Source organism: Candoia aspera, chromosome 7 (genome assembly GCF_035149785.1).
Source record: "Candoia aspera isolate rCanAsp1 chromosome 7, rCanAsp1.hap2, whole genome shotgun sequence".
Lineage (NCBI taxonomy): Eukaryota > Metazoa > Chordata > Lepidosauria > Squamata > Boidae > Candoia > Candoia aspera.
In genome coordinates this window covers 10,053,493-10,077,525 of record NC_086159.1, presented here as the reverse complement: position 1 = coordinate 10,077,525, position 24,033 = coordinate 10,053,493, and the positions used below count along the sequence as shown (strand labels likewise).

The window sequence follows — 24,033 nt, the reverse complement described above, 5'->3', positions numbered from 1 at the left end:
ATTCAGAGCAAACATTCAGACTGGGAAGGTGAATAAAACTATCCAGCAGCTACTTACCACTTCCATAACTCCGTCCAAGGAATATATATAAAATTAACTGTTATAAATAAATTCCCTTCTCCCCCTGTGGGTGGTATGTGTCTTCCTCAACCTCGGGTCCTCTACCAGAGGCCTGGGAGTTTGAGGGTTCTGTGCAGTATCTTAGCTGTTCCTAGCATTGCCCTCTTCTGGACAGGGAGCTCTGATGTTGTTTCTGGGATCTATTGGAGCCCCTCTCCCGGCTTATGTATGTATGTATTTATTTATTTGTAATTTTATTAAAGATTATAATTTACAACAATACGAACTAATACAAACTAAAAAATAAAATAAAAAATAGAAGGTACAGAAAAAGGAAAAAAAGAAAGAAAAAGAAATATCTAAAGAAGTGACTTCCCCTTTATCAAAACAAGTATAAACAATTTTAGTAACTTAACACCTTCTCTTAAAATACAACAGATGATCTATTCTTCCCATATCCCATCTCTTATCTATAAACAATTACATAAAACCTTGTCATTTCAGAAAAAGTATAGATGCAGTTTCCAGGAGTTGGGCTTGGTTCAGTGTTGTTTAACGGTTTCGATTAACCAAAATATCAGAAAAATGAATGCCTCTTCAATGGTTGTTTGGGTTGATGAATAAGAAACTAAACAAAATTTCACTGCAGTTTAATAAATGTTATTTGAACCATTTTGGCATTTTTCAAAAAGAAATATTTATTCAATCAATCAATCAATCAATCAATCAATTTATAGTACTGCCCACCCAACAAGCAACTCTGAGCAGCTAACATCACAATATAAAGAAAATAATGATTTATTGGGTTGGGCATTCAAAGGACCAATATATTAATCTGAATTTCACAAACATTTTGGGATTTGTACATCATTAGCCAAAAACACCTTCTTTTGCTGAGAAGAATGAATGTCCAAAATCATAATCCATAATACCTTTCCAAAAAGGAATGTTATTTTTCCCATTTAATTTATTTTCCCAACTCAACAAGTCTTTCTTATATGCTAATCTTCTTTCCCTGAGGAATCTTTCAAATTATGTATTAACGTTGTGGCTTCATTGCATATTAATAAAAGACGGCTTTGTATCCTCTCTTCTTTCCCCACCCAGGACAAAACAACACTGGAGAACCTGACTCAACAGTTGGCAGTCAAACAGAATGAAGACGGGAAATTTAGCCACGCGATGATAGATTTCAACATGAGCGGAGACTCTGACGGTCAGTAGCACAGCATTTTGCCTTATTTCCAGCCGCGCCTGGGCACATGCTATCAGTGAAGACAGAGCCCTGAGGTCTTTGGTCCTTAAGCATGGAATGAAATGTTAACTCAGCAAAGGTGGGGGTGGGATGCTATAGATCTGTGGATTTTTCCCTTACTTCCTGAAAAGTCCTTGGCTGAGTGTGAACCCAGGCAAAAGACACGTTTGGCACTGTAAAATGGAGAAGAAAGAAACAAGCATAACTGGGATAATTGAAGTTGGATGGAGAACCAATGAATTAGAAGAGGACTCTAGGACTTTCTCTGGCTTTTTGAAGAAGCCCACTAGTCACCCAGCAGATGGCCTTGAGAGGCAGCCATACTATTGATCTCCATGAGCTATTGATGGAGCTATTGATCTCCATGACCTCCATGAATAGGTCCAACCCTTTTTGGAAGCTAGCCAAGATGGTAGCCAGCACCACATCTCATGGTAGCGAATTCCAAAGTTTGATTACAGGATAAAACCTTCTGAAGAAGCTTTAAAAAGTCCAGGTGGAATAGATCCTCCCTGTGATGTCAATGAAGGGAGGATGAATAGGATGAAATAATATGTGTCCCCTGCCTTCTCTCTCTTTCTACCCAACTTTTTAGGAAGTGCAGGGGTCTCAGAATCTCGGATTTACCGAGAATCCAGAGGGCGTGGGAACAATGAGCCTCATATCAAGCGTCCAATGAATGCCTTCATGGTGTGGGCAAAAGATGAACGACGGAAGATTCTGCAGGCTTTCCCTGATATGCACAACTCCAACATCAGCAAAATATTGGGTAAGGGAAGGAAACAGGATTGCCAGATGGATAGTTCTTGATGTATTTTGTTTTTTTTCAGAGCACGCATTTCTAAATGCATTTGCTTATTAAAAACATTATTTTCAGCACAACAGAGTACAATTTTGAGGAAGTGTTCGGCAATGCAAAATTCAAGGAAATCCAAACTCTATCCTAATATGTGATGTCTCATCTGTGATGTGCAGAAGAAGATATGGTGGGGACTAGCTGTGGTCTGCTTGCAGGGAAGGTGGTTTCAATGTCAGGCCAATTCCACATTCCAGACTCCAGTGCTCTTCCATTGTGCCCTTTTATCAGAGTCTCAGAGGCCCTGATCTTTAGCTGCTGCTCCTGAATGCCCAGTTGAACTGTAATTAGGCCTCCTTCATCCATGATCTAGATTGTGGATGAGAGGGCCAATCTGGCATGTATAACCAAGAGCTGGCTGGGCTTGGAGGAGGGATACACCTCTCAGAGATGGAGCCACTTGGAGGGTAGAGGTACCTATTGTCATCCAGAAGACTCTTGTGGCTTTCAGAGGCATTGCATCACAAATAATTAGATGTGGGGCCATGTTTGTAAAACTGGGCCTTAGGGAATGGTTGGGATTGCGGCTATTGTCACAGCCCCCCTGCTGTGTAGCGGCTTCCCTGCTAAAGCTGCTCAACTCTATGTCTGGGTTGGTAGTAAATTATCCTAGATTGGGAGACTTCAACCTATCTTTCCTGGATATGGAGTCAGAGGTAGCTCGGGAGTTCATGGGCATCATGTCAGCATAGAGCTGACCCAGATCACTAAGGGTCGGACACACAGTAGAGGTCAAACACTGGATTTTATTTTTGTCTCAGGGCAGAGGCAACAGAGAACATGAGCATCAGTTCTTTGTCATGGTGAGATCACTTTCTGATTGCTTTGGAGTTCCCCACAGCCACCCCTGCTGCAGGGAAGTAGGACCTAATTGAACAGTCCACCCCAGGAACCCAATGGATACTATTCTGGTCTACTGAGGTCTTAGTCACTGTTCAAAACCAAAGGGTGATAGTGGCCTTAGATCAGATTGTCACTTCCAAGCACCCAAATTTTGATCACATGACTGTGGGAGTGCTGCAATGGTCATAACTTTGGGGACTGGGCATAAGTACCATTTGTTCAGCACCACCATTACTTTGAACAGTTGCTGAATGAATGGTCATTAAGTGAGGACTACCTGTACTGAAATGTGGTTGGATTTGATGTTCTAACCCTTCTTACTCATGATCCCATGTAACCTTTATACTGCTTATTGTAAATCATGGTTGTGTGCCACCTTGAGACTGAACTGGGACATTATTCCTGAGGAGATGATGATGATGATGAGGAGGAGGAGGAGGACTACTCTGTGTAGAGTTCTTAATATCAGACACAGTTCTCTTGAATGCCATCATGAGATCATAAAAAGTTGATGGTGGATCAGACGCAAGGTGAATTTCAACCAGCCATGATCAGATGCATATGAGAAGCTGTGAAGTAAACGAAGAATGCAAGACATCTCTCCTATAACTGCCTTGTAGTTCTCATTCATTGGCATCGAGGTACAAATTTTCTCTCCCCCTCAAGATATGCCTATTCCTCCTCATAACTGGTGGCTTTTTATAAATCTTAAACTCCCTGAATAATTATTTTCAAAGGGTTTTGTTTTCTTTTAATCTTTGCATTCCCATGCATAATCCCAAATTCTCTCCAAATATTATGTCAATATCTCCTACCATATGTGAAATCCAGCCATTGAAGCAATGCTTTTAAGAGCAGGATTAACCGTAGCTATTGATTTCACGCCAAAGAGATTCACAGAATCCCACATTCGAGCTTTTGGTTGTAGATGGCAGGTCGGACAGTTTTAACAGGGTGCCTGGATTGATTAGATTAGTCAGAAGAAAGTGAGATAAGGAGAGTACGTTTGTTTCGGGGATGATAAAATTCATATATGCCAACCGAAAGGATTTAAAACTGGTTATGGCCGCAAGATTAGGCCTGTGATTCAAGAGGCGAACAGTTTGGTCCACTCTGGATTTAAGAGTGCTCTTGATTAAACTTGCCTTTAAGTAATCATCTTCAGAAATTGGTCTGAACACCCCCTCCCTCCCATTCCCCGGGTTTTATACAGAAAGTACAAAGGAATCTCAATGTTTCCCCAGTCTGGACTGATTGTTTTAGATAAGAACCTCCAAGTGCTCACTGCTAATTCATTCTGCTTAAAATAGGCATTTGAACCGGACTGACATTTTACTCAGTCTCTGGAGGATCTGTGTTGACATTTTAAAGGGCTTCTAAGCATTTTATAATACCCTCCAAATCTGGTTTTAATAAGCCATTTCAGCTGAAATTTTTAACATAAGGAATCATCTTTTACTGTTTCGCCCTGGACTTGGGCCGGTGAATGGGGGAAAGAATGCAACTAGAACATCAGAAGCATCTTTTTCTGATTAAATATACAGTAGGTGGACTATAATGTGCAAATTCATTCCAGATTCTAGCAGGGTTGACAGCCCAGTCAGCCCCCAGATTCCTCGTGCTGCAAGAGTGATGAGGTCTGCAAGGATGGAAGTGAGATTTTTTTTTTCCTTCGAACATTAGTGGAGAAAGGGAAGGATCCCTGCCTTTTCTGCAAGGAAGAAGAGTGAGATGCATGGATTGCAGAAGTCTTTTTCTGATCTATCAAAAGCCAGTTGTTGTTGTTTTAACTCAGCAGGGAAAAGTTGATAACTGGGGAAGTTGAGTGAGAAGCTCACAGATATTGGGGTCTTTTTCTAAGAAAGATATACCTGTCCTAACTCACCATCCTCAGCTTTTTCTTTCTTCCTTTCTTCTTGGCATACATCAAATGTCTGAAGCGTCACTGTGTGTTTTTCTGACGAAGCACCCAACTCCACCAAACTCTATATATGTTTGTGTGTAAATCTGTGATTTGGATAATATAGAAAACAAAAAATATTCCTTTTCTGGAATTGTTTTTCTGTAGGGATTCAGTTTTGAAAACTGTGATGTTCTGCTCTGAACATTAGGGAGCAAAGAAATGTACCAAGACAAACACAAGTGCCTGTAGGGGCAATATACAATGTTTGTGATTTACCAATAGAAAAGAGTGGCGTTTGTGTCCTGACATCACAACACCTGCTTTGGCATCATCGTGACTAGCTGCAGATGTCTGTGAGCACAAAGTCCCATTCCAAACAGTGTTGTTCATCCATCCACTGCTATATAAAGTTGTGTATCAGAATCCATTTTTCCCTAACAAAAGGAAACCAACTTGAGAAAAGAAAATTTGTCACTTTTTAAAAAATTCCAGAGCCACTCAAAGTTTTGACAGACTTTTTGCAACAGATTTATTTGCTGGAGAGAGAATGGAGGCACCAAGGGACAGGGAGGGACTTTGCTAGCCACAAATAAATATCTAGGTCTCCATAGGATACGCTGGTCTTCCTTTTGGTAGAATGTGGGATCTGTGATAACTTATAGCTCTTCTACATAGCTCTTCGTTATTTCTTCTCTAGCCCAGAGGATCTACATGATGGCCTACAGCAGCCTTTCTCAACCTCTTGACCCTGGAGAACCCTTGGAATATTTTTCAAGGCTTGAGGAACCCCTGCACATTCAGGCTCAAATATAGGCCAGGAGTTTCAAAATTATTTTATTTGTTTCATGGGTAGGCCTGTATATATATGCATTTACAGTGTTCTTAAACTGAAAATAAAGAACAAAACTTACCTCTTTAATGTCAAGTTGCCTGAATTTGAAATATTTTTTTAAATAAATCATGATCTCCCTGGGAAGCCCTAGTGCCATTTTGTGGAACCCTGGTTGAGAAACCCTGGCCTAATGTGTAACTTAAAAAAAAAAATTAAAGGGTCTCAAAAAAAAATTTAAGCCAAATTTTGACAGATATAGATAGCAAGATCAACAGGAGCTGAAAGTTCTTGGACTCCTCAAGGCTAAGGGACAGTGCTTATCTTCCTTCGCATGTGCCAGACTCCTTAAGATACCTGGTTAAACTTTTTTTTTTAACATTATTTTATTTGTAACAAAAAGAAAATGGAAGCCTAGTGTGCCGCAAAGTGAAATACAGGGATCCTTCTTCCTTACAATAATTCCTCTGGGCCCCCAAAGGCATTCTTAGAAAATAAAAATACACTGAGACCACTGCAAGGAATTAAGTGGTTAAAGCTCCTTTCTAGATTTTAGTTCACAAAGAGTCATTAGGCTTTAAAGTTATGTCTTTACAGTAAAAGTTAGTTTTTATGGAGCTATTGGGCAAGTAGTCTCTGTTCAAGCCAAATGTCCAGTAAAGCTGCATGCACATAATGTAAAATTTAAAATTTTTATACATCACATAAAGTTTATATAATATGCATAACATATCTAAAATTTAAGTAATGTATGTTGTATATACAATTTTTTTCTGGATTGACTTGCTAAACAATAGCAATCCAAATTCGTATTCTGTCTGTTGCACTGAAAGTCTGCTAAACTGGAGTCTATAAAATCAAGGGATTAATTATTGAGAATCAAACTACACATTACGACATGGTGGTCACAACTATGTATTAAACAAAAAGATAGAGTCATTTGCAGGTTACTTCACCCAACGTATAAAGCCTGGTTGGTTTCAACCTTGGTTACTTTTTTGTGACTTAGTATATTGTGTGAGGCTAGGCTACTTGCTTGGTTTATGATTCAATGTCTTATGTGAGATAATGATAATAATAATGATTTTATAGCTTTTTTGTAGGAGTTAGTGTTGCTTTGTTTTATACTGCCCAGAGTTGGTGGAATTGGAGCAGTTTACAAATTTTGTAAAATAACTAGATGTACAAATTTTGTAAAATAACTAGATCTACAAATTTTGTAAAATAACTAGATCTACAAATTTTGTAAAATAACTAGATCTACAAATTTTGTAAAATAACTAGATCTACAAATTTTGTAAAATAACTAGATCTAGTTATTTTACAAAATTTGTAAACTGCTCCAATTCCACCAACTCTGGGCAGTATAAAACAAAGCAACACTAACTCCTACAAAAAAGCTATAAAATCATTATTATTATCATTATCTCACATAAGACATTGAATCATAAACCAAGCAAGTAGCCTAGCCTCACACAATATACTAAGTCACAAAAAAGTAACCAAGGTTGAAACCAACCAGGCTTTATACGTTGGGTGAAGTAACCTGCAAATGACTCTATCTTTTTGTTTAATACGTAGTTGTGACCACCATGTATAGAATGATAGATTTAAACCTCCTCCCTTTGCAATTTTAAAATTTGTCCTACCATAGCATGCTCGGATACTTTGACATTTTGAAGCAAAGAAAACCACCTCCATTGGTGCCAATGGGACACTCATTTTAAAATTTAATCCTTGGAGTTCATACAGGCAGTGTGAAACAGCGGGATGGGAGGATTGTTCCTGTCCACACTCAAAACAAAGAGAGTTAGTTGCCTACTGCATATTTTAGCAAAACATGTGGTTTGTCCCTCTGTATCTATAGCAGTGTTTCTCAACCTTAGCAACTTTAAGATGTGTGGACTTCAACTCCCAGAATTCCCCAGCCAGCAGGGCTGGCTGGGGAATTCTAGGAGTTAAAATCCACACATCTTAAAGTTGCCAAAGTTGAGAAACATGATCTTTAGGGATATATTGCATTCTTCACAGAAGGTTCTTAAGAGACATGGATGTATTGCTGCAAGAACTGGCTGCGGATAGGATGGGATAGCTAGTTGCACTGATGGACTGGGGTGAAGAAGGAATATGTTGTAAAGGAGAAAGAGACCTTAAATTTAAAGCCAACTAGAGGATTAAATGGCCTCTGTATGAAAGAAATACAGCAAGGAAGAAGGACAATGCTGTCTCTGAAGCCCTGATTTGATCAGCCCCCACAAACTCCTTATGACATTTTCCTGACTGGAACATGGGAAGAATTTCCATCCAATGTTTGTTTCCACAGCCAGATTCATCTCAGTTTCCCTAAAGAGACTGAGCACAACAAAGCATGACTAAGTGATATCCCATTGGATCATTTTTTTTCCCTTCCTTCTCTGTCTCCCAGCCCAGATTTATGACCATCAAGAGTGCTTTTTTTCTTCTTTCCTTTTTTAAGAAACAAAACTCCACCCCGTTCCACTAGGCAAAGGAAACTGGCCAGCAAATGAATATTGTTTCTGCAATTGTAATGTTTTTCTTTCTTCAGATATTAGCACAGCACTGCCTTGGCCTGGTTTGCTCATACAACGAAAAAAGTGCTTTCCCTAATTTTATTCATTTGGGTCATTCATTTTCAAGGACTACTGCAACATGTCGCGTGGGTATACATGTCTGTATACACCTTGATACATATAGAGGCCCACACATACCATTTTCAGTAAGGATATAAATTACATTAGTAGTAGTAGTAATTGTAGTAGTAATGTCGTAATGGTAGCAGCAAAATGGTATTCATGGCATTTCTTCCTTGTTGTGTACAGTCCCTTACACAGTAGAAGATGATCAATTCTTGCTCACAAGGAACCAGTCAAGAAAGTAACTAAATAGAAAGAGAGGCCAAGATTTTTTTTAAAAAAAAGAAAGGGTGAATATGCACTTATGTTAACATATTTTCAGGCTTAAATTACTACAGGGTATATTTCAGAAGTTTCATAGAAAAGATTGGAAAGAGAAGAGAAAAGAGACTGTGCAGGAGATGATTCAAGGTGTAAGTGGGAGGGAAGAAAGAGGTCCTTTTGTTATTTCTGTAACTGTTCACGAAGATTGATAGCAAATGACTGCTCTGCACTGGGATAGTACACTGGAGCTGTTTTACACTCTCCCATGCTATCTGTTCATCCTCATAAATGAATTGGAATGAGAGGGCAAGTGACAAAACGTGTGCTGTGACGCTGTGATGCCAATTCTGTCCCTTGCACATTTGCAGTGCAAGGACAGAAGGGCTGAGTTTTGGCTTGTAACATCACAATGCATCATTCCATGATTTGACATCACCATGGTTAGAAGTGCCTAAGTCTGTTTCCTAGCTGTTACTTTTTTCCCCTCCCTTTTATTATTTTATTTATTTTCCTGATTTTTTTGAAGTTTCCTTTTTGGAAACTTTCAGTGTTTTAAATAACGTTGTAAGCTAGTCAGTGATCTTGTCACTGGCAGATTAGAAATAGAGTAAATAAATAAGATTAAGCCTTATCTGTCACACTTGGTTCTTTACAAGCTCACTTAAGAAAAGTACAAGATCCTGGTCCTCCTAAACCTTGAAAACGCTGCATTCACACAAAGCACTTAACAGGGTCAGGTAAAGACTTAGTAGTTGCATTTGCACAACATGCTTTGCTTGGCTAGTATTAGTTAAGGTAAAGGTAAAGGTTTCCCGTGACATTACGTCCAGTCATGTCCGACTCTAGGGGGCGGTGCTCATCTCTGTTTCAAAGCCGAAGAGTCGGCGTTTGTCCGTAGACACTTCCGTGGTCATGTGGCCGGCATGACTAAACGGAACGCCATTACCTGCCCGCCGAAGCAGTACCTATTAATCTACTCACATTGGCATGTTTTCGAACTGCTAGGTTGGCAGGAGCTGGAACTAGCAACGGGAGCTCACCCCGTCACGCGGATTCAAACCGCCGACCTTCCAATTGGCCAGCTATGTTGTACAAGCTCAACTTATTAGATTAAAGCGTGATTCAGTGTATTGTGAGAATCCAGAAATTGGTCAATTAGTTAATTGGTTAATGATATTATGTGACCTCAGCCAGTATGTGTGAGAGATTAACAGAAGTAAAAAGGGAAGATGAAAGGGCAGAAATATTAAATCCCAAGGAAAAAATACAACCATAGTTAATAAGAAAAGAAAAGGATCTAAAGCAATTTGTTGCACATACTCTACAAGTACCTTGATTGAAGAGGTGATTTGCAGTTCCGTAGCTACACCCAAAAAAAATTGAGTTTCATCTAAAACCTTATTCCCTAAACTGGCATCCTCCAAATGCATTGGGACTTTGTCTCCCATAATTCTCAGCCAATGTCTGAGGAGCACCAGTTTGGGCAGGCTGGTATGTCTGGTAGGGCAGAACCAAGATGCATTCAGTGACTTGATCAGGAAGTCCTACGGTCCTAGGCATCCAGAAAAGAGACTGATGGGTAAGAGAAGGCATGATGAAGTTTTAAAAGTTTCATGAGGATTTTTACCTTCCCTATTTGTTACCACTATTTCAGATGTATGTATTTAGGATATTCATGTATCCTGTTTTGCTCATTGAAAGGATATATCCAAAGCAAAATGTAACATTGACAAAAACAATGGAAGGGCATCTCATTGGAGAAGACCGGGCTAAATATTTCATCCCTATAATTCCTCAACCCCCTTGCTTTCATAGGACCATACATCCAGAAGAAACTTTCTACGGTTTCTCCTGATCTTTTCTTCCCAACATCAGTCTGTTGGAATATCAAATCCTGTACCTTAAAACAGCAAGATGCCCAGTGATGGAATGACTTCAGGTGACTCTGTTGAATGAGAAATTAGAAGCCTGATTTGGGCATAGAGTGGCAAGTTATGGCTCTGCCGACATTTTCTCAGGGAGGTCCCTGAGAAGAAATGGAAGAAACTACCTTTTCCCATTTCTTGTTGAAAATCTGGCAAGATGACAAAGATGTTGCTAAATCAGTTATAACAACACCCAAGCTGCATGCCCTCCAGATCTATGAATTTTGACTTCCAAAATTCTCAGCAATTGTTATGATGGTCGATTTGGGTTTGGATTTTGGGATTGTCGGAATTTTGGGAGCTGAAATCCGCCTTTTGGAAAGCACCCAGGTAAAGGAGCGATGCAGGGGAGCAAAGCATCAGGAAGTGAATGCAGTCTATACTTTTCCCATTGGCAGTCCAGGTCCAGATAATGATTTCCACTGTTTTGACTATTTACAGAGCAAGGCTGATTTCCTTTCCCCCCTTCCTTGATAGGGTCTCGTTGGAAAGCTATGACGAACCTTGAAAAACAACCATACTATGAGGAGCAGGCTCGTCTCAGCAAGCAGCACCTGGAGAAGTACCCTGACTACAAGTACAAGCCCAGGCCAAAGAGGACATGCTTAGTCGATGGCAAGAAGTTACGGATTGGCGAATATAAGGCAATCATGCGGAATCGGCGTCAAGAGATGAGGCAGTATTTCAATGTGGGGTATGATCCCTTTGCGTCCTATTACATTTAATTTCCAGGGAAGGGTTGTGGGGGGAGGTTGCATGCGTGTATTAGTGTTGCAAGTTCCAGATTTTATGACTCTTAGCAAAAATTTCCTGATGAGGCATGATGGAATTGAAGGAGCCAAGGTGTAGAAGATCGATCAGATGGATTTTATCAGTAAAATCCCAGGATCCCAGGATCTATTCACTCAATTGCTTCACCTATAGGAAAACCTGGTTCACCGGAACTCAGTTTGTGTACCCACTACTATGTACATATCAAGGCATTTGGCTCATGAGATAAAAATTCCTTTTCTGCTTTCAAATATTTGCAAAACTGGTTCTTACTGAAAGCATTGTACCTAGCACCCGATATCAGAAGGTCTAAGTAATTATTATGATTAATAAGCATTAATAGTGATATTCCCTATTATGAATTTGGACCTGCCGCTTTACCAGCTCTGTTGGATGTTTACGCTATCCATTATTAACCAGGCTTAGGTGTTCCAAAGTCACAAAATGAGTGTATTATCTATCATTGAAATTAATGACATACAGGGAGTCAAATAGTAAACAGTTGGCAATTTATGAGGACTGTAGCACAAATATTTAACTTTACAGTAATGTGCAATAAAAATAAGAAGCAATGATAATCCGTGAGAATTTAGCACATTGTTCAATTCAATTAGCTGAACACAAGGATTTCAAAGAGTGGTAGATTGAATTCAAAGAGAGAAAGACATGGGTTTTGGACAGTAGCAGGGGAAGTCAAAGTTTAAAGAAGTTATTTGCTTTATGCAGTGGCCAGCTACAGGAGAAAGCAGAAAGTGAAACATAAAGATTCTTGCCAAAACAAAGAAAGCCAAAATTTTGGAGCTTTCTTGACACAGAAAAGAGGGAGAGAAATTTACAAGATGTAGCATTCATACATGCACATTTCAGCTAAGGGGGAAAAGAATGATCTTTCCTTTGCAGCTTTTACAGAGAGTTCTAGTCCTTGAAGATCAGTATTAGATGGATCCTTCAACAGCTGGAGGAGAAGAAAGATAGGAAGGGGGTCCCTTAAATAACTGATTTGTCAGTGCTCTCTGGCTGGGCTTGCTCAGTCTGTTCTTTGGCTTCTTAAAATCATGGTTCTCCTGGAGCTGGGAATTCTGGCTAGTTCAAAGGGTGGGTATTGGTATACCATTCCTTTGTCTGATTCTGGATCCAGCTGATCAAGTGAAGCCAATGGGCTTTCCAATTTCAGGGATTCTGAAAGACTGTGCTTCCAGAGTTGCAGAAGACAACCTCCTAGAGGGCTTGGCTCAGCTCATGTAAGGCCCAGCGACCTCCGTGGGACTGTATTCCAAGTCTAATTCAGTGGAGGACACCAACAACCTCTGTCCACTTGAGCACAACACTGGCCAGGCTCAAGTTCAGTCTGAGAGTGAGATGTGTGGCTTCAGAGAGCTCAAAGAGGTTTATTTCTGGGCTAAGCAAAATGGTGGCAAGTGAAGCTCAGGACCTGGCATGGTCTCCCTCTCTGTAGTTCTCCTGAGCAACTGTGGCTATGGATGGAGATAAAAAGAGGTGGCTTTTCCTTCTCCTTTTATAGTCCTTTCTACCCTGGCAAAAGTACTGCTAGTCCAGGTAGTCCAACCTGGGGGAAAAAATGGGTTGGGGGGTGAGGCAAAAGCAGTGGTGGTCAAGACTAACAAAAGAAAGTTAGAAAGGGACAAAAAAGAAGAAGGTGAGGGGGTTGAGATAATGGTTTTCCTCCTGCCTTGAACAAAAGAATTGTCAGAAGGTTGATGGCTCTATAAGTTTTCCAGGCTTCTTTTGGTTAACAAAAGAGGTTCCAAGGAAAAACTGATAAGTGGTTGAAAAGTAGATGCCTGTTGCTTTGATGAACAAAAGGAATGGCCCAGGAAGAATTCATGGCTCTGGCAAGATTACCCTATGCAGGTATCCTTTATAATACCTGCCCTTGTTTTACCAAGAGATTCAGCAATCAGAGAGGCAAATGGGAAGAATTAAAGGGGATGTCTGTGTGCGGTCTTGGTTTACAGGGGACACCTTGGATGTTTTGGGACAATGAAGGGCCCCCATTTTTTCTTCAAATTGGGGTACTTTTCCCAACTTGACATGCCTGCCAGAATCTTCTAGTGCATAAGGATATCAGTTTTGACTTTCGAATGAAATTGTCCTCTGCAATCAGCATTTGTTGTTGTTGTTAGCTTGGCCATAGTGTGTAGTGTGCCAAATTGTGGGTACCATGGGGAGCAATTGATGTAACATCTCCAGGAATGTGTCTTATCCCCTTTTCAATATATTGACCATCACCATGTTTTTGACAGTGAGCTATATGAATGAATTAGGAGAAGGACATGTTGCTACTTCCTATAACAGCAAATGAGCCATACTATCCTCCATGAAATCTGTTCCATTTTAATTTCCCATCTGAGTCCATGCTGTCCTCCCTATTAATCATTCTGCATTATGTGACCACTGACTATACTGTATCCTCATTGAGTTAATTTATTTCTAAATATCTGACATACTTCTGCCAGTCTGGGGGTTTCCTTGAAGCCTACAGGTGCCTCCCTGTTGTAGATGCTTAATATTATTTTGGCTGCATAACCTAATGGTCTCCTGCCAACCTAGCAGTTCAAAAACATGCCAATGTGAGTAGATTAATAGGTGCCGCTTTGGCAGGCAGGTAACGGCGTTCTGTGTAGTCATGCCGGCCACATGACCATGGAGGAAGTGTCTTCGGACAAACGCTGGCTCTTCAGCTTTGAAACGGAGATGAGCACCGCCCCCTAGAGTCGGACACGACTGGACTTAATGTCAAGGGAAACCTTTACCTTCTCTAACCTAATGGTGCTCACCTCGACAGGATATCTGTGCAGAAGTCCTCTTTCTTGTCTGCCTGAAACCACCGCTTAGAGAAAAGGAAGCTTATTTTCATATAATGTGCCATTAGTAATGTTGCAAGATGGTGTGAGATTTGCTAGCTTGCATGCTGCTACAGCTTCCTGTGTTGCTGTCTTGATAAAATACACACTCATCAAAAGTGAAGCACATTCCAGTCCCATTGATTTTTTCCCCCCCAATCTGAGGATTAAGTATAGGTTTAAATCTCTCCTGTTGAAATCAAAGATATTTCAAAGTGTTTACCCATGGCTGGACCATGCCCAGTGTGTTTGGAACGATAGCTGGCTGATTGGAGTTTGGTTAATGGATGTCAGTAATGATGAGCGGAGATGAATTTGTCCAGCGACTGCTAAGTGTCACGAGGCAGTTTTTCTAAACAGCTACAGTGTGTGCTGTAATAATAAGCAGCTCAGCCCAGAAATCTGAGCCGCTTAACCCTGTGGTGTTGGCAAGTCCAATGATCCCACTGGTATGCACTGAATCAAACATAGGGATCCCAGCCAAACCTTGGCATCAGGAGATTAAAGAGAGAGGGAGGGGAGGACCTTTTGGAGAAAGAATAGATGACAACAAAGCCTCCAAAATTCCACTTATCTCGCTGACACTGATGCTTGACAATGTTAGAAGAGGGGAAAAAAACATCTTGCAAGATTTAAAATGTTATTCAGCTTCCTTATTGAGTCTGCCAAATAGTAGTACATCTCTGCGGTTATAGAAAACAGTATGCTGTATAAGGTCTTTATCTAGAAGAAGCTGATTTAAGCTTTTCTGAAATGTTTGTCAAATTGTACAATTATGGCTGGTGGTGGAGGAAAATTCTGAGAGTGCCTTGGACTGCCAGAAGATCAAACCAGTCCATCCTCCAGGAAATAAAGCCAGGCTGCTCACTGGAGGGAATGATATTAAAGGCAAAACTGAAATACTTTGGCCACATCATGAGAAGACAGGACACCCTGGAGAAGATGCTGATGAGAGTGGAGGGCAAAAGGAAGAGGGGCCGACCAAGGGCAAGGTGGATGGATGATATTCTAGAGGTGACGGACCCGTCCCTGGGGGAGCTGGGGGTGTTGACGGCCGACAGGAAGCTCTGGCGTGGGCTGGTCCATGAAGTCACGAAGAGTCGGAAGCGACTGAATGAATAAACAACGACACAATTATGACTGTAGAATCAGTAGTAAGTTGGGAGCACCTGGAAGGCAATGATTTTTAACAAGCACTAGCAGGTTGCACTCTGCATAGGATGAGGTTGTACAGTTGAGATCCTAATCTGATGAAATTGGGACATGTTAGTAGAACAGCACTATCAGCCACTTTCCACAATAGAAATGGGTGGGTTCTCAAAAATCAATTTTGTTCTACATTGGCAAAGCCATTTTGGAGTCCAACATCTCTTTCTTAGGATTTATTTTTAATCCAAAGAAATATTTTCAGGACTGGATGGGGGCCTTGGAAATACATTTATCTGGTCGATTTCACACTGCTTTTGATTTCAAGGACATTCAGGTCTAATTCTCAGAGGTGGTAAAGCTGAATTAGTGAGGTTCATCTAGCCAAACCACCTTCTGCATGTATAAAATTCAATTTCATCTGACAGATTTCTACATGCAGGGATTTTTTAAAACTTTATTTTCATTTTATTTGCTGGTTGATGTTTGTGGGGAATCCTTCAATAAGGTATATTCTCCAATCCAATCAGCAACGGATTACTGTAATGGAGAAGTTGCAGTAAAGAAGAAAACATGTCCTTCCTTTCTCGTAGCCAGGCTAACCTTCTGATGATCTTTGCCATCATCCCTTAGGGTGTAGTTTACAAACTGAGGCTCCAGGAATCTACTGTATGGTCACCAGCAACCACAGATGCCCAACCCAAGTTCCTTCCACTGGATTCTAATGTCACAACACAGAAGTGGAGAATTATTTTTACACATGTGATGTAATTATGTTTACTATATTTATTTGATTTGCTCTCAGTGAAATGAAATCAAGGTCAGTTCTCATCCGGGCCCAACCTCCTTTTTCAAATGTGTCCCTCAACAGCCAAATCTAGTCCTGAGAAAGAAAAAGGGCCGAAGAAAAAAGAAGTACCTCTCCCACAGGTATTAAGAAGGAAAGACAATGTCCATCTCATGGTCCTGATCCAGAGAGGCGGTGCTTTTGGAACAGATGGCCAACGCGCTGCTTCTCTGTTTCAATGGCAGGAGAGGGATAACTGACAGTCCATCCCTTATTCCCCAGATCACTCTGTTTGTCTTAGAATAATACACAAACAACAGCCACCTTTTGGCTGACAAAAAGCAAGTTATTTGGACATGTGGCAAGGAATTGAGAGCCAATACAGCCCCCAGAGCTTTCCAGGATCAGTCAGAAGCTTATTGTATGCTCAGCCGAATGGACCAGTGTATGGATTTGCTCTCAGTCAGATCTGCTGCTCTCTAAAGACTTTCCTCTTCTCTCTTGCAGTGAGGCTTCTCCTTCCAGATGGACAAGCCTTTGAGGGTATTATGATGTGAAGCATGTTCAACACAATATTATCACAGGGGAATTAGTTCATCAGCAAAAAAAAGAAGAAGTGCTCAGTCTCATAGGTTTGCAGGGATCCTGGAACTTCTCAGGATAGAAATACAGCTGGAGTTCCAGAATTCAAGGAGAGACTACAGAAGGCCCACAATAACTCAGTCCTTCATTCTACTGGCATGTTTTTCCCAGCTTTCAGCATATGAAAAGGAGAGCTTTAAAACAGAGGCTTATGTTACCTTGGAAAGGTATAGCTAGAGTGGCCCCGTAACTCGTTAAGCCTGTTCTGTTAGAACAAGGATGTGCAACTTCCACCTGCTTGAGGGCCACAACAAGCTTTACACACTGTGCTGAGAGAGCCATGCTCCCAAAGTGTGTAGGCTCTATTGGGTTGTGCAATTTAAAGAGCTCAAAGGGGTATTCTCATAGCTTAACTTCCCCCTCTGTTGGCTCTACACATCATGGGCTCTGGGGGCCATGAAAGGGATATTGGCAAACCACATATGGTCCTGGGCACACTTTCTTCATTTCTGCCTTAGGAGCTCAGCATCCAAGCATAGAATTGGTCAGGACGTCTCCCTGAGATGGAGGAGTTGGGATAGGCCTGATTTCCCCAATGATCTATGGCAGAACTTTGAGAGAGGTGGTGTTCTCCTTGATCTCTCAGTGGTTTTTGATACCATTGATCATAGTATACTTCTGGACGGTCTGTGGGGAATGACAGTGGGAGGTCCAGTGTTGTAGTGGTTATCCTTTCTTCATGGCTGGTCCCAGTTAGTGCTAATGGGGCAGGGAAGAGATCAAGCCTAAAACCCTTGATTTGTGGGGCTTGACACACTTGCCCCTTCTCTTTAACCTCTACATGAAGCCTCTGGGAGAGGTCATCGCCAATATGCTGATGATACGCAGTTGTATGACTCAACCCGTGCCTGCCAAGTGATGATGTCAAGATCTTGTTCCTGTGCCTGAAGGTTGTTAGGGTCAGGATGGGGAAGAACAGGCTTAAGCTTAACCCTGACAAGACTGAATGGCTGTATATTTCTGGGTCTTCCAATTCCATGGAATTTCCATCTTTAGTTCTGAATGCGGTGGCACTCCTGCTGATCACAGCTAGTGTGCGATTTAGGATCATTCTCAACTTTCAGCTTTAGCTTGAAGAGCTGGTGGCAGCTATGACTGGGGGATGGGTTTTTTTTTTTTTTTTTTGCCAGATTCATCTTCACTACTGGACCGGGAAGCCCTTCTCACATCTATTACACCTTAATTACTGCACATGTGTACTATTGCAATACACTGTACATGGGGCTGCCTTTGAAACCCACTCAGAAGCGGCAGCTGGTCCAGAATGTGGCAGTGCAGGCAGTTGTGAGTCTATCTCAGGATCTTCATGTGAGAAACAAAACTACTTTATATATTGAGTCAGATCCTGGAGGTATCTAGTCCAGTATATGCCTGTAGCTGGGAAAGTGGGGAAGAGAAGTCCTAAATGTCCTCTGCTTCCCTAAATATTTCATAACAAAGACTAATAACTACAAGTTTCTTTTAAAAATGGCATCAACTTTTTGTTAGGTGTCCTGCTAAACTTCTGGGCTAGTTATAGGCCTGGCCAACTGTGGCTTCTTCAGGGTCTCTGATAAGCTCTTCAGTTAGATTGATATCATTAGAAATCAAAACTTTCCTTAGATGCAGGCAATAGCCTTGGAGAGGTATTTGTTGTCAGGTCCCTGGTATGGGGAGAAAGGGTTCAATTTTCTGCCTCCCCCTGTACAGTTGTAAAGGGTTCTGCAATGCTGCTGTTTACATAACAAAAGCACATGGAATGAATATGCTTATCTGGTTTGGTTTTGAGGAAGATAAAATAGGAGTCTCTTGTGCCCCAGAAAGGTTCTCCTGTAAGCAGGCATTGGACCTGATGGGATGGATTATGCCATCACAACTGAGAAATATCCATGTGTGTGTTTGGTTGTGTATGTTTACATGTGTGTAGGTGTGATTAACAAACAGGAGGGGGGGGGGCTTAAAAGCCAAGCATTTTAGCCTCTGTCAAAGATACCTGCAAATGGGGGCAAGTGATGCCATTTATGTCACCATTATGTCATTTGTGTAATGATGTCATAAAGTATAGGATGTTATTCTGATGTCACTGTGATTACTAACAGATGGATATAGCTTCCTTTTTTTTTTCCCCTGTTCCATGAAATAAGAAATAGAAATATGCCATGTGGCAGGTATAGAATGTTTTAGAAAAGAATATTTTAAGCTCAAATGAGAGGACCAAGGCCATGCAACAGGTTGCAGCCACGCGCTCTCAAGGCGTCTGCTTTTGCATTCAGAGATTTTCTGTTATTTAAAAGACTTGCTGGATCAATGGCCTTTATTAACAAATCAGATTGACTGCAGTGATTTGAATGAGGCAATTTGCAATAGGTTTATTCAAGTGATTAGCTGTTTTCTTCTGGTCTCTCTCTCCCTCCGTGTCTTAGCTGTGTTTGCCTTGAACTCTTCTGAATTAGTTACAGGCTGAAGTGGGACACAAAAATCAAACCAGTTATGATCAAGGAGCCGCTAACTAAACACAAGTCCCTGTTTGCAGAGCTAACTGAAACATGCACACACAGAAAGAGAGGAAGAGAGAGATCAGCCCCAGTAAAATCAACAATGCAACTTCAATCCTATCCCTTCCATTCAGTGGCATTTTTGAATAAACAGCTATAAGAACTAGAGTGCTAAATCTGTGATACACAAGCCCACCTGTATAATCTTGTCTCCCACCATATACAATATCCAATGCTTTCCTCCTGCACTTTTTCCTTATGGTTTTATAAAAGTATCTCTACAAAGCTTTTAGAGTACAGAACGAGGGATTCTCTTATATATTACAGCAGAGTCCATGCAAGATGGCTACAGCGTTGTTGAACAGAGAGTTCCCACCATATGTGTGGATCTGAGTCTCCAACCATTTGACTGCGCAGTATCTTTCTTTCCTTCATTCAATTTGCATAGGCAGTTATTGGGGATTTTACGTCTTATTACTGTATGCTACATGGGGAAAAAGGGGGGAAGGGTCAGTTATGATCCCAAAATGAGTTGCATGTTGACGGGCCAGCTATACAAATTGATTGAATGATTGAATGAATGAGTAAGAAAGAAAGAAAGAAAGAAAGAAAGAAAGAAAGAAAGAAAGAAAGAAAGAAAGAAAGAAAGAAAGAGATGGAGAACATGTGGCTCTCCAGATGTTGCTGAACTACAAATATATTTATTTTTTCTAAATAAATAAATAAATAAATAAATAAACCTGGCATCTCTCGCCATTGGCCATGCTAAGTGGAGCTGTTGGGAATTGTCCTCCAGCAACATCTGAAGAAGTTCTACCTCTACTCTAAAACATGGGAAAGAGAAGAACCACTTTGAAGAGCACACCCTGTTCCATATTCAACTACTTTTCATGCCTGTTTTCCTTTACCACCCACAGACAGCAAGCACAGATTCCTATTGCAACAGCTGGTGTCGTCTACCCAGGAGCAATTGCCATGACAGGAATGTCCTCCCCACATCTTCCCTCAGAGCATTCAAGTGTATCTAGTAGCCCAGAGCCTGGGATGCCCATTATCCAGAGCACTTACGGCATCAAAAGTGAGGAGACTTCCCATGTCAAAGAGGAGATTCAGACCGAGGACATCAATGGTGAAATGTATGAAGATGATGAGGATGAAGACGATGACCCCGATGTGGACTACGGCAGTGATAGTGAAAACCACATTGCAGGGCAAGCCAACTGATAAGGGGTTCCCATTCTTGGTTTTGACCTTGGAGGACTTTAACGGAGAGCCCCGTCTGGTTTCTTACCCAGTGGCCAAGCACATGAACTTAATCCTCATACACTGACTGTTACTTAAAACTCTTTAGTCTTAACTAGTTGGGACATCAGCTGATCATCAGATATCAGCCTGCATTGAAAACTTCGGAAAAGCAAGAAAGAAATTCTAAAAAAAGACAAAGGCTCAGAGGAAGAAACCCTATCAAGGAAGTCAGTGATGACAAAGAAAAAAAGGACAAAAATAAGCTATGGGTAACATAATGCCAGTAATTCAGCTGCTATACCCAAGCACTGAAGTCTTACCCGTTTGACCTTTTATTATTTTTTTTTCAAATAAACTTTATGGCTATTTGTTCTATAATGTTCTAGAAAATTCTCACTCAGGTACACAGTGCCAACAAGTGGCTTGTGAATGTGTTCTGTTGTTTTGTGTACAATTTAAAGAAAAATTAAGATTTTAGGGTGGGGTTGGGAGAGATAATGCATCCAATGAAGGGGGTAAGAAATGATACAATTCTTTTAATTTCTCCCTCTCCCCGCCCCCATTTTTCCACCACCTTTTCTTCCACCCTTCCAGAATTAGACTTGAAAGCACGTTATGCATCTGGCTGGAATGCAGGGACCAAGCCAGGTTGGACCCATAAAGAATTTGAGTCATAGTTGCTCAGCAGCAGGGAAGAGATCCTAAGGATTATTATGTGGGAGAATCAACATGCTGGAGATCAAACATTTAGGACCTGCTGAGAGCCTTTGGTGTCTTATACCAGTGCCAATGGGATACTGTGCAGGATGCAATAAATGTTTGCATTAGTTATATCATTTACAGTCCAGACCTTTGATCTTATGAAAGTACCTTATTGTCAGGTCAGGCCACCCATCCTTTTAGAACAGGAATGGACCCTCAGTCTACTTTCAGAGCTCCTGAATCCAGTACTAAGAATGGCCTGCCCGTTGCCTAGAGCTCTCGGCATGAGACAAGACAAGGAGGTATCAAAAAAAATGGGTAGTAACTACTTTGGGCTCTGGCCCTACCTGTTGCCAGCAGTGTGGCCCTCCTAGCTGATTACTCCTGAGGGAATGTAGCTCTTGACAGAACAAAGATTGCCCAGTCCTCATCTAGACCTTTGTATCTTGGTCTAGTAGACAGTGGGTTCTCAACCTCTCCAAAATTCTGATTGTCAGCCCTTTTGCAAATAAAGTTTATGGTCCAGGGTCTTTTCAAAGAGAAAGACATAAATTAATCATCCAAAATGCAATCAGTTGGCTATATATCTGTCCTTCCTTATTGTTCTATCCACATCCTTCGAAGGGTCCTTCAAGTCATCAGGTCCCAAAATCAGGATTTCCTAGCCTCTTCCCACTCTGATCTCTCCTCAGCCTTGAGCATTTACTGAGCAAATTCTACTACATTGGCTGCAGTTAGACATGATATGTATCTCTGTTGTAGCCACCCCAACCCACTGGCCAACCAGCCCCTTCCTTTCTAGGCAGGTCCTACATTCACCCTTTCACCAATTGCACACCAGACCAAGTTTGGAGCAAGTGCCAAATCTGTACTAATGTGAGAAATTATTTCCATTTCATGTTTTCTTTTCTCATTGGTTGTCTTGATTTTCTTTCTTTCATATTGTCTTCAGTCTTAAATTAGGGCAGTATTGTATCTTAGACAATCCCTTGAAGAAGTCCACTGCCAGCAGCTGGTAAGGTTAGTTATTGTTGCTTTTTTTTAATGTATTTGAATGGAAACTGTAGGAGCCATTCTCAAGTGAATCAAAGAGAGAACGAGGTGTGTGTGTGTGTGCAATGACTTTGGATTTGTGTGTGTGTATGTGCATGTATTGTGTGTCAATGGTACTAATAAGGGAAAAAAAGAGACAATTGTGAGAGGGAAATTGAGTAACTGGATTGTATTCCCAAAAAGTCTGAGTCTGTATGGCATTGTAATTTACTCTGCAAATAGCTAGGTATAGAAACATAGATTTTTACAGAAGAAGGGGGGGGGGGGAAAGGAAGAACCAGCTTCCTAATAAGGTCACTGGAAGGAAAAGGATTGGCAAAGCCTTCTGTCCAAATTTTCAGACCAAGAGTTACATCTTTTATATGATGGGAGCTGAGTCAATGTCTTAATATCACACCAATAACGTTTTGTGTGATTTGTGGAGATCACATGGGGCATACGAGTGATTCACCCAATGTGTCTGTCTTCTTGCTTTTCACATGTTGCTATGAGTGCAGAAGCTGAAGCTTTAGACCTGTCTCCCGTGGTATGAAGTAGGGCTTTGAATAGAAGGGCTAGCCATATGTAGGAGATACCCCCATGTCATCGGGTGCTACTTTGGGGGTTTAAGGGAAGTTCTGCTAGCCACAATAATATGCTTCACAAACCAACCAAGTCTAAGTATTTGTATGTCAGATACTGATTCCCCTGTTTAGATGTATCTCCTGCTCAAAGGTCCCTACTAACATGCAAGATTTCCTGGCCCAATTACTACCTCATTCATTCCAATACTGGAGGAACTTTGGTGTGCATAGTCATAATTTTTTGGTTACATTAGAATGAATGAAACACAATCTGCTGCCAGGGTCTGTTGCATGTTAACTTGTGTGAACTTCAGCTGTTTGTTGGGATGAAGATGGAAAGAACTTTGAAATAAGTGGGTTTAGTTCTTCTTATTTTCTTTTCTCTCTCTCTCTCTCTCTCCCTCCCCCCCCCCAAGATGAATGTATGAACCAAAATAAAATCAGTGATAGTGTATCAACTAAATGGAAAGACGTTGGCCTCAGGAGGTCAGCCTGCACTGTAGCAGTTTGATGACCACAGGACTAAGGATTGCAGCTGCCCATGCCCAGTCTTATAAACCAAACTGCTGATAGATGTAAGGGAGATAGGAAATGCAGCTTTGTTTTCCCATCCTTCAGACCATTTTAATTGGTCTATTGCAAGTATAAATCTGCATGTATACTGAATATGGGAAAATGCAGCATTCCAAAGAAGGTTTTTGAGAATCCCAACATTCATTTGCTTTTAAAAAGTGAGAGATGCCTTTATAGTTGGAAAGCTATTTTTTTCCATATAAGCGATCAATGCCCAGTGGATCTCAGAGGTTGAGGACAGCTGCAGAATAATATTAAAAGCAGTCAATGAGAGGCAGTGAGGGGGATGCATGTTGCACAAAGAGCAGGCTAAACCTACCATCCTAAACCCATTTAATAAATGAGGAGCAGTGGCTTATTCTTATTTCTGAATAAGCATCAATAGAATTAATGATGGGTAAGTGGGAAATTAGAAAATAAATTTGGTCTGCACTGTATCTAAGAACTGCAGAATTTATGTTTAGGTTTACGTCTTATAGGTTGCCCAGTCTTTTCTGTACAGGTGAAAATGCTGGCATCCTATAAATGTAGGCAGTGACAGATTTTCTCGGACAATGGTGAGATTCCACCCCTACTTTGGCACCATATTGGCACAGTTCTAGTGGTTCCTTAAGCAAAACCTTT

The 24,033-nt window shown here is 41.0% G+C and overlaps 1 protein-coding gene across 1 annotated transcript in view; it reads left to right on the top strand.

Moving 5' to 3' along the window:
• The window catches only part of SOX5 (SRY-box transcription factor 5), a 412,396-nt gene extending 389,870 nt beyond the window's left edge, over window positions 1-22,526 (top strand). Inside the window, exons 11-14 of the mRNA XM_063308662.1 lie at window positions 1,168-1,276; window positions 1,911-2,084; window positions 11,067-11,283; window positions 20,191-22,526. Coding sequence (XP_063164732.1) covers window positions 1,168-1,276; window positions 1,911-2,084; window positions 11,067-11,283; window positions 20,191-20,497 — 807 coding nt within the window. The 3' untranslated portion in view covers window positions 20,498-22,526. The remainder of the gene's footprint in view (window positions 1-1,167; window positions 1,277-1,910; window positions 2,085-11,066; window positions 11,284-20,190) is intronic.
• The last annotated feature ends 1,507 nt before the right edge of the window (window positions 22,527-24,033 follow it).